A 22,272-nucleotide genomic window follows, 5' to 3' on the forward strand; every position below is an offset into this window, starting at 1 on the left:
CCACCTCTGACTTCTACCCTCAACATTTTTTATTTCGAGACAGGATCCTGTTAAGTTCTGAGGGTCTTGCTAAGTTACTGAGGCTGGCCTTGAGCCTGCGATCCTCCAGTGACCCTTCCAGAAGCCAGAAGAGAGAAGCCAGGCTGTTGGCCAGACTTCACAGCTAACGCAAGGCAGAGTTCAAGTGGAGAGCCAGGCAGTCTTAGAGCTGGAATTCTCAACAGCCCTCACACTCCTCCCGAGGACCTGAGCAGCACATACAGGCATTATGTTTTAGGAATCAAGTGTTCACACCTGGCATCAAATCCGAACCCTACGGTTAGCCTGTGAAGTCGGCAGGAGATGGTAACCAACCCCATTAGACAGGTGAGTTACCTGGAGCTCCGAGAAGAGTCCCCATGCTCTCAGCCACTAAATACAGAGCCCGGGTCTCCACATGCGTGAGCTCAGGGCCTGACACGAGGTGGACGCTTCGGCCCGAACCCACGGGAACGGCGCTGTTACACCTGGATCCCAGTTGGGCCCTCTGTCCACGGGCTCGATCAGGGTTGAAAAGAAATTACCGATTGCACATGCAAGATCAGAAGGCGCTTCACAAATATGATGTGGATACTACAGACCTCAAAAGAATTCGGGGAGGAAGCCCACGATCCTGGGGGATGGGCCGGTGGTCCAGCGAGCCCAGGAACCGGCCTGGGAGGTGGAATGCCAGTTAGCTGCGGCTAGAGGAGAAGTTCTAATGAGAAAAAGTGGTGAAGGGTAAAGAGGAAAGGCGGGCAGTAAGGATGCAGAGATATCTAATCTAACGGCAGGACACAGGGCTAGGACTTCCATCTGGGGGAAGTGGGTAACCGTTCAAAGTCTGTGGTTACACAAAAGTGGAAATATAATGTCCAAAGTGCATGCTTTGAAATAACTGACAACATAGTTTTCTAAAAACTGGGGTCAAGAAAGAACCTAAAGAGGAGTTTATCAGACTCACAAGACGCAAGGGTCGAGGAAGAATTACTGAGAACGTCAATGTTGTACAGCAGCATTGATTTGGAGAATTGTACCTGAGCCCCGAGGGCGGGCGAGAGCTCCTAAAATTACAGAGCAAGCCAAAGGCTTGAGAGCATCCTTCTCCCAGGCATCATCCCATGAGCCAGATCCAGCAAGAGAGAGAAAGGCCAGAGTTCAAAGTTCAGAGTTCAAAGTTCCAATGTCACTGGGCCAACAGTGGTCGCCACCATCTTGACATTCAGTGCTTAAGACCAAGCCACAGGTAGACTGTCCCTCCGTGTCAACCCAGCGGAAGTTATCCACGAAAGGAGACCCCTGCGCGGGCAAGGGTGGCTTAGCAGGCACCGAGACTGGAGAGTCAGAGCTTTTAGGAACACGAGAAAGAAAACCCATTTCCAACAGATCAAGTTGTGACACTTATCCTGGATAAAATTCCTGATTATGATTCAGATGAAAATAAGGTTACTTTATGCTGAGCAAAACCTGTTTGGGATTTAGCTTACTTCTGTACATGATAATAAATAAAAACATCATAATTTAGGCACTCTTCCCAAACATATACTGATACAATTTTTTTTAAAAAAGTGTGGAAAATCATGATGGTTTTACATACATGTCAAAAAGCCATAAAATATATATTTCTCTCAATTTCAACTTTACACAAAGGCTACTAGTATCAAGCCTTATTGTGCTAATTTTTATACCATACTACTAAGAATAGCATGTGTCCTTTTAAAATACATTTTAATAGTCGAGCGTGGTGGCGCACGCTTGTAATCCCCGCGCTTGGGAGGCAGAGACAGGAGGATCTTGCTGGTTCGAAGCCAGCTGCGCTGGCTTAAGAGACCCTGTTTCCAAACAAAAAATATATATAAAATAGGTCTGGGAGTGTAGCCCCAAGGTAAAAGGGTTCCCAGGAACCCCAGTACCACCAAAAAAAAAATACATTTTAATAAATATTTCCTATTTTCTATTTTAATTTTTACCTTGACCTATAATTATCTAGAGGTGTATTCATTCCCAGGCAAGTAAGGATTTCTTAGTTGACTCTGCCCATCATTTGACCTTAATTCTATTATGGTGAGAAAAGATATTCTGGGAACTTTCAGCCTTGAAATTTATAGCTGTCCCTTCCTTTGGAAGCCAGAGCTTCTTTTAGGGACCTATTTGGATAAATGTTCCTTATGCACTTCAAAGAATGTGGATTCTATTTTCGCTGGGTGCTGTATTCTTTATATACGTCAACTAGGTCAAGTGTATGCACCACTTTATTAAGATCTTCCACACCCTTACTAATTATCCTATCAGCCCTTACAGAGAGTACGCTAACATTTGTTTTCTACCTGCCAGATTTTGCTTTAGAGACTCAGAAGTTAGGTTATTTGTAACGTATATATTTAAGATTTTGATACCTATCGGGTTGACTCATTTATCATTAAGAGATAGCTCTCTTGACCTCAAAGCAGCATCAACGTGTTACCTGAAACTGCTGTGACTATACAAGCTCTGGTTTGGTTGAGGTGTGGTATCCTCTTCCTTCTCCCCAGCCATATTTTATTGTTTTATTTTGAAACACGGTCTAACGAGGTTGCTGAGGGGTCTCATCAAGTTGCTGAGGCTGGACTCAAATCTGCGATCCTCCCGTCGCAGCCTCCCAGCTTCTGGGATTACGGGTGCGCGCCATCACACCTGGCTCTGCTTATGAATAGCGTGTGACGGGTTTTTGTCTCCTTATACAGTCTGGATAATTCGGGCCTTTTACTTGGAATTTTCAGTCTATTTACATGAAATGTATTTAGGTTTAGGGCTGTGATCCCGCTCTTCAAATATCATGTCTACTCTATTCTCTTTCTTTCTTTCTTTCTTTCTTTCTTTCTTTCTTTCTTTCTCTCTTTCCTTCTTTCTTTCTTTCTTTCTTTCTGGAACTCTGGTTCTATGTGTATTCTACCTTTTAAACATGTGCCTAAGGATTAAATCCAGGAGCATTCTTACAGCTGAGCCATATCCCTCGTCATATTTATTCTTTTATCTTGAAACAGGGTCTCACTGAGTTACAGAGGGCTCACCAAGTTGCTGAGGCTGGCCTTGAACCTACGATCATCCTGCCTCAGCCTCCAAGTACTGGGAGTATAGGTGTGTGCCACCACATCTGGCTAATATTACTATTTATTTTTCTTGTATTTCCTCTACTAATCTGCTTTCCTAATCATATATATATATTTTTGCAGGTCTGGGGATAGAACCCAAGGGCACTCGACCTCTGAGCTATACCCCCTGCCCAATTTTTTATTCTTTATGTTGAAACAGGGTCTTACTGAGTTGCAGAGGGCCTCACTAACTAGCCGTGCGCCACCACGCCCGGCTTCTTATTTTGTATTTTAACCTAGCGACTACTGAACATACCCATTAAGTTCCAGCTTCAAACGCTACACTTCCTATTCTAGAAAGTCCATTCAATTCTTTATCATCGATTAAAATGATGCTGATATGACCTATCCTCCATCTATTCAGCCCATCTTCTCTAATTTCGCGTACATATTAGTCATAGATGCTCTGAAGTATTATTTATTCATTAACTCCGACCTCAGATTCACCTGGAGCCCGCTTCTACCGCCCCGCACCCAAGTCGTGTCAAGTCACCCAAGCCCCTTGGCGATGACACGTAATCATCCTTGACACTGCAATACCTGTATATATTTGTTATCTTATATCTACTCGAAAAGCATAGGGGCGGCCCTGGTACTCGCTGGCAGGTGAGGGAAGGTATTCCCCAATGAGTCTGGGCGGCTCTTCTGCACCCCACTTCTGGTCCGACCTCAGCACCAAAAGCAGCTTTGCCCTGAATCCCTGGCCCTTGGCTCCCCTCGCCGCCCTCCCAGGCTGCCCGGCTCCAAACCTGCCCTGGGTCTCGGGAAGCCGACTAGGCACACGCTGAGGGTCCCTCGGGTCTCAGACACTTGTTACTTCAGCCCCCAAAATATCCCCTCCTGCCTTTCTGTCCCCAAGAAGTAACCTCCTGCCAAGGTCCAGGCCTGAATCCTCACGTGGGTGCTGCACCCCAAATCCACAGCTGCCCCATGGGAAAGAGCCGGAGACCCTCGGCCCCGACAGGCCACGGGGTCAGGGCTGCTGCCAGACCTCTAGGACTTTCTAAGCTCCGTAAGGCTGAGTGAGACTCCAGAGAGCTTCCAGAAACTTCTACCCTCTCTCTTCTGCCCACTCCAATCTCACACTTCACCAGGGGTGCGTCTGAGGTCCTATCTCCACCAGGTCCCTAGTTCCAGGAAACCTCAGCTGGCTTCTCCTTCATACCCAGTGGCAGCCTCCTCCTGCCTGTTTCCAGAATCTACAGCCACAGCGGCGCCCCGGGGCGCCAGCCCACCGCCCCTCAGTGTCCCCGCAGCACCCCAGCCTGGCTGGCTGTTTCCCAGGGGTGGCTGCATCTCCAATAAGCTACAGGTTCCAACCAGCTCCCTGCTTTGGATAAATTTCTAAACATCCCCCGGGCATTTGGGGTCATCTTGATCTTTCTCCAAAGTACAGCTGAAAACACGCCTTTGAAGGGAAAGCAAGGCTCGCACAGTCGCTCCTTACCTCTTCATAAAACTTCACCTGGGGCACGGCTTCGTTAATTTCATTCAAACAAAAATCTTTAAATAGCAAGAAACCTGAAGGGAGAAAATAAAGAAATTCAGGGTGGGCGGGCGACCGACACCGCGCCCCATGGCGTGCGTCCGAAACCCTGAGCGGACGGGCGCCTCGATCTCCTCCTCCCCTGCCTTCCAAAAAGCAAAGGCTGGGTTTGCAAGAGCTCGGGGCACCCCAGAAAGAATCGCTGCAGCTGGGGGGCTCCTCTGGCTCTCCCCACGCTTGGGCTCCCCACGCTCACAGCCCCTCCTGTTTTTGGAAAACGCTAGAGGATTTTTGCAAGTGCTTCCAGCTAGAGGGCCCCCAACTCAACCCGGACCCGACAGACACCCTGGCTTCAAAATCGGCTCTGACCAGACACACACCACTGCACAACGTAAGCACCGTGTGTGCGTAGACGGCTGTTGAATGAATACTTGGCTCTACGGTTCTTCCAATGTGCCTCTGTCAAAAATATTTAACCACATATTAACTGTCTTGATCGTTAAGACCCCAGCCCTTTGCAAACCTAGCACCTGCCATATTCCTTCGTGGGACAAACTTCAGTGAATCATCAAAGCTGAGCAGGCGAAGGTGTTTAGGTACTTTTTATTCCCCACAAGTACTGGGGATTGAACCCAGGGGCATCGCATTTCTACTCTATACTCCCAGGCCTTCTTTTATTTCTTTTATTATTATTTTTTTGGTGGTGCTGGGATTGAAACCAGGAGCATTCTACTTCCAAGCTACGCCTCCAGACTGATTTCTTGTTATTTATTTTGAAACAGGGTCTCAGTGAGTTGCAAAGGGCCTCTCTAAGTGGCTGAGGCTGGCTGCGAACCTGTGATCCTCCCGTCTCAGCCTCCCGAATGCACATTTATGCCTAGCATATTTATTTTACTTTTGAATGTGTGGTACTGGAGGGTGGACCTAAAGGTGTTCTAACTCTGAGCTACACTCTCAGCCCTATTTTATTTTAATTTTGAAACAGGGCCTCACTAATTTGCAGAGGGCCTCACAGTAACTTGGGCTGCCTGCAAACCTGTGATCCTCCCGTCTCAGCCTCCCAAAAACTCGGATTACAAGCGTGTGCTTATTTATTTCACTTTTGAATGTGTGGTACTGGAGGGTGAACCCAAAGGTGTTCTACCTGTGAACTATACTCTCAGCCATATATATATATATATATATATATATATATATATATATATATATATTTTTTTTTTTTTTTTTTTTTTTTTTTTTTTGGTACTGGGGATGGAACCCTTCTACCTCCGGGCTACACGCCCAGGCCTATTTTTTTTATATTTTATTTGGAAACAAGGTCTCTTAAGCCAGTGAAGCTGGCTTTGAACCTTCATGATCCTCCCGTCTCTGCCTCCCAAGCGCGGGGATTACAAGCGTGCGCCCCCACAACTGGCTTATTTTTATTTTAAAACAGGGTCTCACTAAATTGCAGAAGGCCTCACTATAAATTGCTGAAGCTGGCCGTGAACCTGTGATCCTCCCATCTCAGCCTCCCAAGCGCTGGGATTACGGGCTTGCACCACCGCGCCTGGCTTTTTGTTTTTGGAACAGGGTCTCCCCTAGGCTACTGCGGATGGCCTCGAACCTTCTCCAGGTATCTTTAAGACACCGATGTCAGTCTAACCCCGTTATGCTCTGAGAACACACTCGGTAGGACTCCAATACTTTTAAATAAGCTGGAATTTGAGGTGGGCCCCAAATCTGGTCTCTCTGGGCTCATGTCCCAGGGCACTTAACAACCTGCTCCTGAGGGGCGCAGTGATTCCTCAAAAGAAATAAGGCCACTGAGCCAAGTCCTCCCTCTGTGCTCTGATTGGCTTCTGGCCCCTTGTTTCTCCATCAGCAACAAGCCAAGCACTGACGTCTCCACCCGGAACCGCACACTCGCTGGCCCTTCGCTCCGTGCTGTCAGTGTTTGGGGAGGAGAAAACCCAAAGGAGAATTTAGACTTGGGCGTTCCGATCACTTGGGGATCTTCCTGAACCATCTGAGTGACAGAGAGAACAATCTCACAGGCGGGCCGCTGGCTTCGGCCACCCCTGCACAAACTGGACGCCTGGCGCAGCCCGCCGCGTCCTCTGCGGTCCAGGGCCGGTGTCTGCGCCGGGGTCGCCGTCCTCTCGCCCTCTCCCGGCTCATCACAGCGCCTAGGCCACACGGCAGCGCCTCTAACACCGGCTGAGATCTCCCTGCGCAGCTCCGCTCACGAGGGCCTTTCCTCGCTCACAGAGGCTCCCGTGAGCCTCAACCCTTTCGTATACCCCCTGCCCCTGTCCATCCACCCACAGCTCACCCTGTTACAGTGTTCAGGACCACCGCGAGCATTGCACCCGCTTGCTTGGTTTTTGTTTTGTTTTGTTTTGTGGAGCTGGGGCTGGAACCCAGGGGCTTTTCTACCTCCAGCTACACTCCCAGACCTATTTTATACTTTATTTGGAAACAGGGTCTCACTAAGTTGCTGAGAGCCTCACTCAGTAGCTGAGGCTGGCTTCGAACCTGTGCGATCCTCCCGTCTCAGCCTCCCAAGAGCGGGAATTACAAGCAGGTGCCACCATGCTTAGCCTATGTCACTTTTAATTCTTTTTTTTTGGGGGGGGGGTGGGGATGGAACCCAGGGGCATTTGACCTCCGAGCTACACCCCCTGCCCCATTTTTTATTTTATTTTGAAACAGGGTCTCACTGAGTTGTAGAGGGCCTCACTAAGTAGCTGAGGCTGGCTTCGAACCTGCGCGATCCTCCTGTCTCAACCTCCCATGCGCTGGGATGACAAGCGTGCGCCACCACCTGGCCTCCAGCTCTAGAGTGGAAGCTGTGAGCGGCCAGGCCTGGCGTCTCTTATCCTTTCCTGTGTTTGCAGCAATTAGAACATCAACCGGGATGTAGGGAGAGAGCAAAGGGTTGAGGAAGAGGATGGGACTGAGAAGGAAAGGAGGGACAGACAGAGGGAAGGAAGGAAGAACAGAAAAGGAAGATTGGGGAAGGAGGTGGTTGAGGATATCTAACCTAAGAGTGTTTTTACCTATTCTTTTTTTCTTTTTTTCAGTACTGGGGATTGAATCCAGTACTCTGAGCTACACCCCCAGCCGTATTTTTTATTCTTATTTTGAAACAGGGTCTCACTAAGTCACGAAGGGCCTCGCTAAGCAGCTGAGGCTGGCTTCGAAACTGAGATCCTCCTGTCTCAGCCTCCCGAGCACTGGGATTACAAGCGAGCGCCACCACGCACGGCTTTACCTATTGCTTTAACGTGATTTCCCTTGCCAAGGTGTAGAGCAAGCCAAGGAATTCTTTAACACGCTGTAGGAGAAGCACACAGATGGCGGGTCTGCACGTGCGTGTGCCGAAGCCCGGCCTTCCAGCAAGTGTTTAAGTGGGGCCATTAAACATGGTACAGCAAAAGCCGGGCGTGGTGGCGCACGCTCGTAATCCCCGCGCTTGGGAGGCGGAGACAGGAGGATCGCGCAGGTTCGAAGCCAGCCGCGCTGGCGTAAGAGACCCTGTTTCCAAATAAAATATAAAATAGGTCTGGGAGTATAGCCCGGAGGTAGAAGGGTTTCCAGGAACCCCAGTACCACCAATAAATAAATAAATAAATAAATAAATAAATAAATAAATAAATAATAAAATGTACATAGAAAAGCAAAAAAAAAAAAAATAGAGTACCCAAAAGACAAAGTTCAATAACTAGTACTATCTAATTTCAAGATCTATTATGTAGCCATAGGAATCAATAGAGTATATTATTGGTATAAGACTAAATCAATGGAACAAGACAGAGAGTACAGAGGATACCCCAACATTTATGCAGTCAGCTTACGTCTTTTTGACAAATGATATTGGGAAATCAGAGGTCTAAATTAAAGGGGAGGGTTTGTTATCTCACACCTCATACAGAGTTAAATTAACAAGGGTCACAGCACAAAATAGAAAGGCAACAATGATAATGTTTCTAGATATTCATGCAGAGGATTTCTTAGACTGGGTGCACAGAAAGAAATGCTAAATCACACTTTCTCTCCATTTAGAACTTCTGTTCATCAAAGACACGGTGAGAGCAGACCCGCCATAAACCGGGTACAATGTTACAAAATCTCATCAGAAAAGGGCCTCGTACATCCATGTGCAAGCCAGCCCAAGTTCTCACAATTCCATTTTTAAAGGAGAAAGAAACAACCCGGTTTTTAAAATGGGCCCAAAGCCGGGCGTGGTGGCGCACGCTTGTCATCCCCGCGTTTAGGAGGCAGAGACAGGAGGATCGCGCAGGTTCGAAGCCAGCCGCGCGCGCTGGCTTAGGAGACCCTGTTTCAAAATAAAAATGTAAAAATAGGTCTGGGAGTGTAGCCTGGAGATGGAAGGGCTTCCAGGAACCCCAGTACCACCAAAAAAAAAAAAAAAAAGAAAAGAAAAGGGCCTCGTACATCCATGTGCAAGCCAGCCCAAGTTCTCACAATTCCATTTTTAAAGGAGAAAGAAACAACCCGGTTTTTAAAATGGGCCCAAAATCCCGAACACTGGGCATGAACCTCGAACCCTTTATGGTTAGAGAGAACCCCGGGGTCCGGCAGCAGGGGACCCGGACTCGGCATGTTGGTGTTTATGGAACGTGCATCAGGCCTCGCCGGAATGGGCCTATCCAGCCAGTGGGACGGTGAGGTTGGTCCACGCAGCCGGGCTCCTCCTGCCTCTCGGTCACCAGGCAAGGATGGGCGTGCCGCGCCGCGCAGGCTGAGCGAGGGACCCTGACCACAGGAAGCTCGCTCTGGAATACAGACCCCTGAGCGTCCATCACCACGTCCGGGCCCTGTGATTGAAGCCAGTGGGAAACTGCGACCCAAGCCTGGCCGAGGCGCCCAGGGCCCAGATGTGCGGAGCGAGGGCACGGCCCCGCCAGGATGCAGAGCCCGAGGAGGTGCCGACCTGCAGGGTGGGGCGATGGGAAGGAACCCGGTGGCTAAAGGGCCATCCGCTCTGGCGATGGGGCACGCCTGTCACGCTCCAAAACACAACACCGGTGTTTAAGGATGAAATTAGCATTCCAATTGGTAAACTTGCCGGGCATGGTGGCCCATGCCTGTAATCCCAGTACATGGGAGGCGGAGACAAGAGGATCACAGGTCCCAGGCCAGGCTCCGCAACTTCATGAGATCCTGCTTCTAAATAAAAAATTAAATAGTTGGTGTTGTGGGGGGCGTGTAACTTGAAGGTAGAACACCTCTGGGTTCAACCTCCAGCACAAATAAATAAATAAATAAATAAACAAACAAACAAACAAACAAACTGTAAGCAAGCAGATTGCCCATCATAACGCAGGTGGGCCGCATCCAATCAGCCGAAGGCCCAAGGAGAACAAAATAACCGCCCTCCCCAGCAAGGAGGTTCCCCAGCAGGCCGCCTTTGGGCCTCGTCTACACCGTCGGCTCTTCCGGTCTCCAGCCCGCAAGTCCACACTGCAGATCCTGACCTGTCAAATCCCCATAATCGCCACAGCCAGCTCCTTACACTTTCCATACAACCAATCACACACACACCGCACTGGTTCTTTGTCCCCCGACAACTCTAACACGGGTTTCAAACACGGTACAGGATGTCCAATCTTGGAGGAATGTGGTTGGAAGCTTCTTCTTTTTTTATTTTATTTTTTTTTTTTGTGGTCCTGGGGGTGGAACCCGGGGGCTTTCTAGCTCCGGGCTACACTCCCAGACCTATTTTATACTTTATTTGGAAACAGGGTCTCACTAAGTTGCCAAGAGCCTCTCTCAGTAGCTGAGGCTGGCTTCGAACCCGCGCGATCCTCCTGTCTCCGCCTCCCAAGCGCGGGGATGACAAGCGCGCGCCACCGCCGCCCCGGCAGGTTGGAAGCTTCTTAACAAGCTGAACACGCAATTCTATTACGCATTGATCTGAAAACAGAGCTTGCTAGAAAGACTCTCACCTGAGTCCTCCAAGCATCTCTACCTTGAACTGATTTGGAACAATCCAAAGTCGATAAGCGGTGGTGTGTCCACACAAGGGAATGCCGGTGAAATCACCGATACAGCCAGCGGTACCAGGAGCGTATTCGAGTTCTCCGGAGAGACAGAGGCGATAGGGTTCATAAACATACGGAGGAGGAGATTATTATAGGAATCAGCTCACGCAACTACGGAGGCCGACAAGTCCCAACATACACTCTCTCCCCGTTGGAGAAATAGGGAAGCCGGGGTGTGATTCTGTCTCTGTCTGCAGACCGAGGACTAGCGGATGGTGCAACTTCCAGTCCAAGGCCAGAGGCCTCAGGACAGGAGGGGCCTGCCGGTGTGAGGCCCGGAGGCCCAGGGCCCGAGCCCGAGGGGCGTGATGTCCAGAGACAGGAGAAGGTGGACATCCCTGCTCGGGGAGGCAGAGGAAGAGCCGCCCTTGCTCCAGCTTGGGCTCCGTTCCTGCAGGCCTGGGACGCGTGGCTGAGTGGCTGCTCACACTGGTGCGCGTGATTTCTACTCAGTTCACCGATGGACAGGTGACCCTTTCTAGAAAGCTGGTCACAGACACACCCAGCAATAATGTGCTACCAGCTGTCAGGGTGGCGCTGAATTTTAGGCTGACACCCCAAATTTATCATCACAACAAGTAAATGTCAGCCATTTGGCGGTCAAAAGATGGCAGACAGCGGAGCATGGTGGTGTAATCCCAGGACTCGGGAGGCTGAGACAGGAGGATCACGGGGTTGAGGCCAGACTTGGCAACTTTAGTGAGACCCCCAGCAACTTAGAGAGAACCCGTTTCAAAAATAAAAATAAAGCCGGGCGTGGTGGCGCACGCTTGTCATCCCCGCGCTTGGGAGGCGGAGACAGGAGGATCGCGCAGGTTCGAAGCCAGCCGCGCTGGCGTAAGAGACCCTGTTTCAAAAATATAAAATAGGTCTGGGAGTGTAGCCCGGAGGTAGAAGGGCTTCCAGGAACCCCAGTACCACCAAAATAAATAAATAAAAAATAATAATAATAATAAAAATAAAGGTCTGGGGGTGGAGCTCAGAGGGAGAGTGCTCCGTGGTTCAATCCTCTGCCCCAAAAAAAAAGAAACATAAACTCAGATATACAAGGGGTCTTCAAAGTCCAAGTGATTCAGGAAAAAAGTTTAATGAAAGAGAAATAAGAAGAAAGCTAAATAGAGAAAACGGCCCCACGCGGGGGGTGGGGGGCTGTTCACAGGGCACAGAGTTCCTGACTCTGCTCTGAGGACCTCTCTGGAAGTTTAAAATTACATCAAAATAGGAAGTTACAAAGAAAAAAGAGGAAGAAAACTCACAAAAATAACTGATGGCTCGGGTTCTAGAGAATTCTTGGGGGAAAGGTTGTTTTATTGCACTAGAGAAAATTAAGCCCTCATTTAACAATTATAAACGTTATGTGACTAACAATAGAAACAATTGATGTCAATTTGGCTTCCCAAATATTTATTCCCTTCATAATTAGCAATTTCCTAGACACCAAAAAAAAAAAAAAAAAAAAACCTACAGAGTCTGGCACTGGAAAAAATATTTAGAGCACTTTTAGTCTTTGGACAAACAAAAGGGAAATGCTAATATAATTTAACTAGAGAAATGCCTGTAAGATCTACTATAAATTAATTCTGAGAGTAAGGAAAAAGGCTTTCATGGAATAAATTCAAGTTACATGTTCTAAGAGTCCCCTACATATTTTTTTCCTACCAAATTGAAGATTGCCTTTTTTGTTTGTTTGTTTGTTGATACTGGGGTAGAAACCAGGGGCGTTTTTTACCTCCAGGCTATACTCCCAGACCTATTTTCTATTTTATTTGGAAACAGGTCTCACTAAGTTGCTGAGAGCCTCACTAAGTAGCTGAGGCTGGCTTCGAACCCGTGAGATCCTCCTGTCTCAGCCTCCCAAGCGCGGGGATTACAAGCATGCGCCACCACGCCTGGCTAGGATTTCCATTTTTAAGTACTGAATTTCTCTACAGACTTTAGAATAAACCCCACAGGAGAAGGCCCAACCTCTCTCTCTCTTTTTTTTTTCTTTTTTTTTTTTTGTGTTTGTGGGTCTGGGGATGGAACCCAGTGGCATCTTACCTCTGAGCGATACCCCCAGTCCTATGTTTTATTCTTTATTTTGAAACAGGGTCTCACTAAGTTGCTGAGAGCCTCACTCAGTAGCTGAGGCTGGCTTCGAACCCGCGCGATCCTCCTGTCTCCGCCTCCCAAGCGCGGGGATTACAAGCGTGCGCCACCACCCCCGGCTAGCTCTCATATTTTTGAAGCGGGATCCCACCGTCTCGGGCACCTCAAAACCACATCCTGGCACCTCACCAGCCTGCATCACGATGCGCATCCCGCGGGGCCCACCAGCCACTCTAGAGTTCCCTCCAAACCATTCCGTCTCAGATTTGCACCTCAACCTTCCACAGACAAATTCACAAAATAGATGTTAGCTCTCTCTACTACTAGCACATTTTTCAAGTTAGAAAAAAAAAGAGCTAGGCATGGCGGTGCATGTTTGTAATCCCAGTATATAGGAGGCTGAGACAAGAGGATCACAGGTTCAAGGCCAGCCTCTCAGCAGCAACCTAGAGAGACTCTGTTTCAAAACAAAAACTTGTTTTAAAAAGGACTTGGGGAGGGGGGGAGGCGGTCGTGGTGGCGCACGCTTGTCATCCCCGCGCTTGGGAGGCGGAGACAGGAGGATCGCGCAGGTTCGAAGCCAGCCATGCTGGCTTAAGAGACCCTGTTTCCAAATAAAAAATATATATAAAATAGATCTGGGAGTGTATCCCAGAGGTAGAAGGGCTTCCAGGAACCCCAGACCCCCACACACACAAAAAAAGGGGGCTTGGGGGGAGTGTGGCTTGGAGGTAGAATGCCTCTGGCGTTGTAATCCTCAGAATCACAAAAAGGCAGGGAAAAAGAAAGGGAGGGAGGGGTGATGGGAAAGGAAGAAGAGAAGAGATGAGGCCTGGATTAATCTCCACAATGTCTTCAACTCTAAGATTCTATTTTTTTAAATAGAATCAAAGGTGCCGGGCGTGGTGGCACACACCTGTAATCCCAGCACTTGGGAGGCTGAGACAGGAGTATCGCAGGTTCAAGGCCAGCCTTAGCAACTTAGTGAGGCCCTCCGCAACTTAGTGAGACCCTGTTTCCAAATAAAGAATAAAAATAGGGCTGGGGGTGTAGCTGGGAGGTCGAATGCCCCTACCAATCCTCAGTACTTAAAAAAAAAAGAACCAAATTAATTGACTTATAAAATCATGAAATGAGCCGGGCGTGGTGGCGCACGCTTGTCATCCCCGCGCTTGGGAGGCGGAGACAGGAGGATCGCGCAGGTTCGAAGCCAGCCGCGCACGCTGGCTTAGGAGACCCTGTTTCCAAATAAAAATGCAAAAATAGGTCTGGGAGTGTAGCCCGGAGGTAGAAGGGCTTCCAGGAACCCCAGTACCACCAAAAATAAAATAAAATAAAATCATGAAATGAATGGTAAAGAACAGACACATAACTGATCGACATAATCCTGGGTTAAATAGAAGAGGACAATGAGGAGGACGGGGCGAGCCGGCCAGCGGGAGACCCGAAGGCAGAGAGACGAGAGCGCCGAGACAGGACACGGTGGTCCAAGAACCAAAACTAACTCATCCAAAGCGCAGGCGCGGAGTGCCGCTGTAATTACACCGCACGGAACGGCAAAAAGCCCCAGTGATCAAATTATATTTAATGCGTTTTCTTTTAAAGATTCAAGAGTTGGTCACAAAGGCACTAAAATACCACATAAAAAATGAACTACTTAAAATACTGTCTTGAAACAGCGGAATCGACCATTTTTCACTGAGAGATGCGAGAGTCAAAAGGCCCTTATATTATCATTTGAGAAATCAACTAATTGTTATTATTATTATGTGTGTGTGTGTGTGTGTGTGTGTGTGTGTGTGTGTGTGTACTGGGGGTGAAATCCAGGGGCTTTCTACCTCCGGGCTACACTCCCAGACCTATTTTATACTTTATTTGGAAACAGGGTCTCACTAAGTTGCCGAGAGCCTCACTAAGTAGCCGAGGCTGGCTTCGAACCTGCGCGATCCTCCTGTCTCAGCCTCCCAAGCGCAGGGATTACAAGCGTGCGCCACCACGCCCGGCGAAATCAACTAATTTAATACATTCCTTCACATATCTTCTGCTCATCACTAATGGTAAGTTATTTCTCTCTTCTAGAAATTAAAAAAATGGCAAATTTAAACAATCATAAAAACCAAAAGTGCAACATTTAGGATTAATACTAACAAGCTATGTGCATGCTTTGCATGCTAAAAATTACAAAACAATGCGAAACAGACTCAAGAAGACCCATTTAAATGAAGATCAAGCCTATAAAGGTGGACCGGGGTGGGGTGGGGTGGGGGGACTCAGTGGTGTTAATACGCCAATTCTCCCCCACCCAAATCACTACACTCACTTAACATGGTCCCAGCCAATGATCCAGTAGCAATTTTGGTAAAACTCAAGGAACTGATTCTAAAAATGCATATAAAAAGCAAAGACACTAGAAAAATCACCTTATTTGGAAATCACGACAAAAGTTGATGCTTCAGAAGAACTGGTTTCAAGACATCCTATGAATGTCTACGGTGACTAAGTCTGTGGAGAAGAAGAGTCAACACACAGACGGCAGGAACAGTCCAGGCCAGAAAGAGACGCTCCTGTCCGCGGTCGAGGGATGTTTTACCAAGGTGGCAAAGCAATTCCATCATGGAGGGGGGTCTTTCCAAGCAACGGTGCAGGAACCACGGGACACTTGTCTGTAAACCTGTGCATCTAACTCCAAAAGTTAACTCAAAACGGATCACGCAGAGATACGGAAGCCTTCAAACTACAAATTTTGGAGAATGAAAGTATGCAAGAAAATGTCTTCAGCTTTGGAATAAACAGAAATAAATCCCTAAGATCCCACGTGATATAAAAGGGGAAAATTGCCAATTGGACTTTCTAACACTTTGAAACTTCCGCTCTTTTACAGATGAGTTCTGGAAAAGGCCAAGAGGAAGCCACGTGGTTAGAGAAGGTATTAACGTGCACAATCTATGTCCGAGAAAGGACTTGCATTCAAAATGCCTGAAGAATTCTCCAGCACAAACAATCCAGCCGGGCGTGGTGGCGCACGCTCGTCATCCCAGCATTCGGGAGGCTGAGACCTGGAGGATCGCGGTTCGCGGACAGCCTCAGCTACTTAGTGAGGCCCTTTGCAACTCAGTGAGACCCTGTTTCAAAATAAAGAATAAAAACATAGGGCAGGGGGTGTAGCTTGGAGGTCAAATGCCCCAGGGTTCCATCCCCAGACCCGAAAAAAACAAAAAAAACAAAAAAAAACAATCCAATATAACAAAAATTGACCATACGTCTTGAACACCTTCACCAAAGACAAATAAATGTTAAATAAGCACATGGCAAGGTGTCCGACATCATACGCCATCGGAAAATGCGAGTTAAAGCCATGATAAGATATCACTGTACTTAGCAAAATAGCAAAACAAACAACATAACCATCCCAGTGGTACAGAGGACGTGGAGCAACCGGAACTCTCTTAGACTGTGGCAGAAATGTAACTAGAAAGAGGTGTGTGGCGTCCTCTCCCAGGGCCGGGGCCACACGAGGAGAGGGGTCCCCTCGTTTTGTTTTTCCTCGTTGGCCCCCAGCACAACAGCCAGGATTCGCTGAGCTCAACACCCCTTCGACCGGCTCAGGGGACGCCACCATGGGTTCCAAAGAGTCGCAAGGTGCCCCAGGGGGCAGATGGCTGAGAGTCAGGAGGTAGAAGGATCCAGAGCGCTCAGAGGCAGGACGTCTACACTGAAATAAGGAGGGGGGAGACTCGGGTCTGGGTGACCTGGTCTCCGCAGGGTGGCGGGGCAGGGAGGCTCTGTGGGTTGTGGCTGAGGTTGTTCCCGGACCATACTTGGTGATCGTGGGTCCCGTAATACCTGACTTTTGCTGAAAGCTTTAGTGTCAAAAAGCCTGCAAGGAAATTGTTTTTCACACAAGGGGCAATTGTTTTATAAAAATAAATAAATAAATACAATCCCGGCTGTGGAATCCGGAACTGAAGACTTCTGAGCTGAGGATTTCAGAGCGGGGACACTTTTCCCACATAGCCAGGCCCTTGGGCAGAGCTGAAACCCGGTCAGGCCTCCGCTCCCTCCCCCAGGAACCCTGCAATGCGACCCTCACCTGCTGCCGCCGCCGACACACCTGTCCCCAGATGGCCTGCACCATCGCCCCATCCCTGGCCTATCTACTACCCGTGGCCACCTGCCTCCTCACTCAAGCGTTCTATTAGAAAGTGAAGATGCAGCCGGACATGCTGGTGCACGCTTGTAATCCCAGCATTTGGGAGGTGAGGACCAGAGGATTGTGGTTTGTGGCCAGATTCAGACACTTAAAGAGGCCCCTCACAACTCACTGAGGCCCTGTTTCAAAATAAAGAATAAAAAATGGGGCCGGGGGTATAGCTCAGACGTAGAAACCCCTGGGCTCAACCCACAGAAACAAGAGAGAGAAGGAAGAAGGAGGAAGAAGGAAGGAGGAGGAGGAGGAGGAGGAGGAGGAGGAGGAGGAGGAAGAGGAAGAGAAGGAGGAAGAGGAAGAGAAGGAAGAGGAGGTGGAGGAGGAGGAGGAGGTGGAGGAGGAGAAGGAGGAGGAGGTGGAGGAGGAGGAGGAGGTGGAGGAGGAGGAGGAGGTGGAGGAGGAGGAGGAGGAGGAGGTGGAGGAGGAGGAGGAGGAGGTGGAGGAGGAGGAGGAGGAGGAGGAGGAGGAGGTGGAGGAGGAGGAGGAGGAGGAGGTGGAGGAGGAGGAGGAGGAGGAGGTGGTAGAGGAGGAGGAGGTGGTAGAGGAGGAGGAGGAGGAGGAGGAGGAGGAGGAGGAGGAGGAGGAGGAGGTGGAGGAGGAGGAGGAGGAGGAGGTGGAGGAGGAGGAGGAGGAGGAGGTGGTAGAGGAGGAGGAGGTGGTAGAGGAGGAGGAGGAGGAGGAGGAGGAGGAGGAGGAGGAGGAGGAGAATAGTTTTCTCATAGTACTGGTATAATCCTTTTATTCTCTCTGGCCCCTTCACCGCAAAGCTGTCGGATGCCCCCAGATTATCAGAGGTGCAGAGGCTGCAGGGCAGGGCCAGAAGCACCTCCCAGCCTGGGCGGCCACCAGCCCTGGAGCTAATGTGGGGGCTTGTTCCACTCAACACAGATCAAGAGTCAGAGATAAACACTGCCCAGAGAGAGGTGCTTAAGCACCAGCCTGCTCTCTCCCCTGGAGCCGGTGACCCCCATTTCCCGAGTCTTCCCGCCAGCGGGCTCCGGATGACTGCGCCCAATTGCTTTTTCAATTGAGAAACCAATTAGCTGTGCTTAGTCTAGGGGGCATCGCTGCCATTTGAAAGCTCAAGGGCACCTTCAACTGTTCCCCTTGTTAAAAGTGCCCCCCAGGGCATGGTAAACTGAGGCAGGACCAGGGCACTCCCCGGGTTGCTTTTCTTTTTCTGGTCAGCCGCTCTGCGCTGGAGACAGCTCTGTTGGTCAGATAGGGCGGGAAAACCTTAGCCCTTCGCTGGGGAAGCTGGTCCTCGGGTTACAACGCCCTCACTTGGTACCTCCGAAACCTTGCTGAGATAGCATCTCTCTCCAAAATTCTGTATCCTGCGCCAAAGCGCTCATTGGCTATCACTTAAAGCCAGCCTCCCGATTGCATTTAACATGGCTACATTGCAATCCTCCCCAAATTTCACGCAATTTCAATCGGAAACGGCCCCATTATGAGCCGCACCATCTACCATGCTTTAATGAAAAAGAGACGCCAAGCAATCACTTTATACATTATAAAAATGAACCAGCAGCTTTGTCTACTGAAATTGAAAACTAAAAGTAATGCCGGGCGTGGTGGCGCACGCTTGTCATCCCCGCGCTTGGGAGGCGGAGACAGGAGGATCGCGCAGGTTCAAAGCCAGCCGCGCGCGCTGGCTTAGGAGACCCTGTTTCCAAATAAAAATGTAAAAATAGGTCTGGGAGTGTAGCCCGGAGATAGAAGGGCTTCCAGGAACCCCAGTACCACCAAAAAAAAAAAAAAAAAGAAAGAAAACTAAAAGTAATCCAAAACTGTTCTGCACTTTGGGATATTTTTGTGGCTTTGTGTAATTTTCACATTTAAAAAAGTAATTAGCACCTGTGATATATTTGTTCCATCTTTATTTCTACAGGGACTGCTCAAAAATGTTTTCTCTTTAAAAGAACACCTTGGCCGGGCGTGGTGGGCACGCTTGTAATCCCCACGCTTGGGAGGCGGAGACAGGAGGATCACACAGGTTCAAGGCCAGCCGCACTGGCTTAAGAGACCCTGTTTCCAAATAAAAAAGTATAAAAATAGGTACTGGGAGTGTAGCCCGGAGGTATAAGGGTTTCCAGGAACCCCAGTATCACCAAAAATTTAAAAAAAAATAAATAAAAAATAGGGCTGAGAGTGTCACTCAGAGGTTGAATGCCCGTGGGTTTAATCCCCTAATTCCCTACAAAAATGAATATGATTGTGTCCAACATAAATTTATTTAAGAAGTTAAATAAATTTAAGAAGAAAAGACACAGGTTAGAATAAAAAGTATAATTTTATTCAAACAGGAAGTAGAAAATTCTAAGGAATCCTCTCTCTCTCTCTCTCTCTCTCTCTCTCTCTCACACACACACACACACACACACACACTAATAAGATAGTTCAAGAAGATCACAAGAAACGAGATTGCTATTTAAAAGCTCATTTCATTTCCAGGCACTCACTAGTCATGAATAATCAAAACCGAAACTAAGAAAACAATTGTATTCAAAATAGATTGAAATACTTAGGAATAGATGTAATAAGAAATACAAGACTAAAATTCAGAGCAGTGGTAAGAGAAATGAAAGACCTAAACAAAAGTAGGAAGTAGAGATATTTCACTTTCACGGCCTGGCATCGCTAAAATGACAATTCTCTCCAAATTGCTGTATAGATTGAAGGCAATTTCGAGCAATATCCCAGCAGGATTTGTTTTGCAGAAATTGAAAAACTGATGCTAAAAAAAGTCATATGAAAATGCAAAGGATGCAAAAACATAAAATAAAATAACAGCTTTGGGAGGACAAAAAACATGGTAGGATTTTTATTTCCCAATTTCTTTTTTTTTTTTTTTTGGTACTGGGGGTGGAACCCAGAGTCTTTCTACCTCCGGGCTATACTCCTAGACCCATTTTCTATTTTATTTGGAAACAGGGTCTCACTAAGTTGCCGAGAGCCTCACTAAGTAGCTGAGGCTGGCTTCGAACCCGCGCGATCCTCCAGTCTCAGCCTCCCAAGCGCAGGGATTACAAGTGTGCGCCACCACGCCCGGCTTTATTTCCCAATTTCAAACTTAATCTAAAGTATGGGCATTTGAGACCATATGAAACTCACAGAAATATAGGTAAGTGGAGAAAAGTTGAGAATTCAGAAATAAGTTCTTAAATTCATGGTCAAATTGTTTCCAACAAAAACGTCAAATACAATCCAAGAGGGAAGAGAAAATCTTTCAGCAAATGGTTTTCAGAGTGGATATCCGCAGGCAAAGAAAAAGTTGGGCCTCGAACTCACAAAATAGATACAAATTTACTCAAAATCTATCAGAGACCTAACTGTAAGAGCTAAAACAATAAAACTTCTAGAAAAAAATAGAAGAAAGCCTTTATGAGTTCCAGTTAGGCCGAAACTTAAACATGACACCAAAGTATGATTCGAAAACAAAAATGTGTTAAGTTAGACCTCATCGATATTAAAATCTCTCATGCTTCAGAAGCCACCATTAAGAAGAGAATCTACCAACTACCAATTGGAAAAAAATACTCATAAATAATACATGTGATAAACAACAAAGATAAAAATAAACCAAGTTTTAAAACGGGCAAAAGATTAAAAACATTTAGCCAAAGAAGGAATAAAAATGGCCAATTAGCACATGTTTAATATCATCCACTGGGAGGAAAAAAGAAATCAAAACCCCAATGACTGGGAGGCTGAGACAGGAGGAGCGCAGGTTCGAGGACAGCCTCAGCTACTTAGTGACGCCCTCCAAAACTTAGTGAAACCCTGTTTCAAAATAAAGAATAAAAAATAGGGCTGGGTATAGCTCAGGGGTAGAATGCCCCTAAGTTAAATCCTTAGTACCATAAAAAAAAAGAACCCCCAATTGGCCAGATTTGGTGGTATATGCCTGTAATCCTAGTACTTTGGAGGCTAAGACAGAAGAATCACAGGCTCGAGGCCAGCCTCAGCCATCTGGAACGTGTCTCAGCAATTTAGGGAGACCCTGTTTCAAACTAAAATATAAAAAGGGCCGGGGGAGCAGCTCTGAGGGAGAATGTCCCTGGATTCCAACTCCAATACTACAAATAAAAAGAAAAAAAGAAAAGAAAAAAGAAGACCCACATTGAGAGAGCAGTCCATCCCCACTAGAATAGCAACAGCCATGACGAGCTGGTAACCCTGGACCTGGAAGCCTGGTCAGCCGGTGCTGAGACTGTCCTAAAGTCTCCTTTAGAAAGGCAATTGAAGCCGGGCGTGGGGGCGCACGCTGGTCATCCCAGCATTCGGGAGGCTGAGACCTGGAGGATCGCGGTTCGCGGACGGCCTCGGCTACTTAGCGAGGCCCTCTGCAACTCAGTGAGACCCGGTTTCAAAATAAAGAACAAAAAATAGGGCAGGGGGTGTAGCTCGGAGGTCAAATGCCCCTGGGTTCCATCCTCAGACCCGCAAAAAAAAAAAAAAAGAAAAAAAAAAAAGAAAGCAATTGGTCCTTCCTTACAAAAGCAAGAATGAATATATCATACAACCCAGCAGTATATTCTGTATATTCTGTTCCTAGAATATACCCCAGAGAAAGAAAAACCCTTCCCCCACAAAAAAGGTGTCTGCAAATATGCACATATGCTTTGTTCAAAGAAGAAGAAAAAAAGGAACCCTCCGAGTATCCAGCAGTTGGCGAACTGACCAACCCCACGCACTCCGTCCAAACCAAGATATAGTCAGAAAGGATGCATACTGATACAGAAGCGGGTGGGGGGCCTCAAACCCACGGCCAATAAAAGAAGCCAGGTGGGAGACCTGCAGATCGCCTGTCAGGGCCCCAGATGTATGCCGTGTCCAGGAGACGAAGGTGCAGAGACCAAAGCAGGTTCCTGGTGGCCTGGGCTGGGCGTGGGAACCGGAAGGGGCTGTCGGTGGGCGTGGAGCAGGGCTCTGGGGACCATGGAAATATTTTGAAATTGGATCCAGTGATGGTTGCACAATTCTAAAAATTTACTAAAAAAAAAAAAAAAAATACCCATGAAGCCGGGCATGGTGGCACAGGCTTGTCATCCCAGTACTTGGGAGGCTGAGACAGGAGGATCGCAGGTTCCCAGCCAGCCTCAGCTACTGAGTGAGGCTCTCCAAAACTCAGTGAGACTCTGTTTCAAAGTAAGGAATAAAATAGGGTTGGGGGTATAGCTCGGAGGTAGAATGCCCCTGGGTTCAATCCCCAGTACCACACACACACACACACGGCATTGCATTAACTATTCATAATAAATGCATTTATGGCATATACATTATCTC

The 22,272-nt window shown here is 47.9% G+C and overlaps 1 protein-coding gene across 1 annotated transcript in view; it reads right to left on the bottom strand.

The window, feature by feature from the left end:
* GRK3 (G protein-coupled receptor kinase 3) overlaps positions 1-22,272 on the bottom strand; it is a gene marked incomplete at both ends in the record, with an annotated part of 131,670 nt that overhangs the window by 78,660 nt on the left and 30,738 nt on the right. Inside the window, one exon of the mRNA XM_080717506.1 lies at positions 4,597-4,670. Within this exon, the coding sequence (XP_080573632.1) occupies positions 4,597-4,670 (74 nt within the window). The remainder of the gene's footprint in view (positions 1-4,596; positions 4,671-22,272) is intronic.

The sequence above is a fragment of the Muscardinus avellanarius genome, assembly GCF_963383645.1.
Source record: "Muscardinus avellanarius genome assembly, chromosome: 21".
Taxonomy (NCBI): domain Eukaryota; kingdom Metazoa; phylum Chordata; class Mammalia; order Rodentia; family Gliridae; genus Muscardinus; species Muscardinus avellanarius.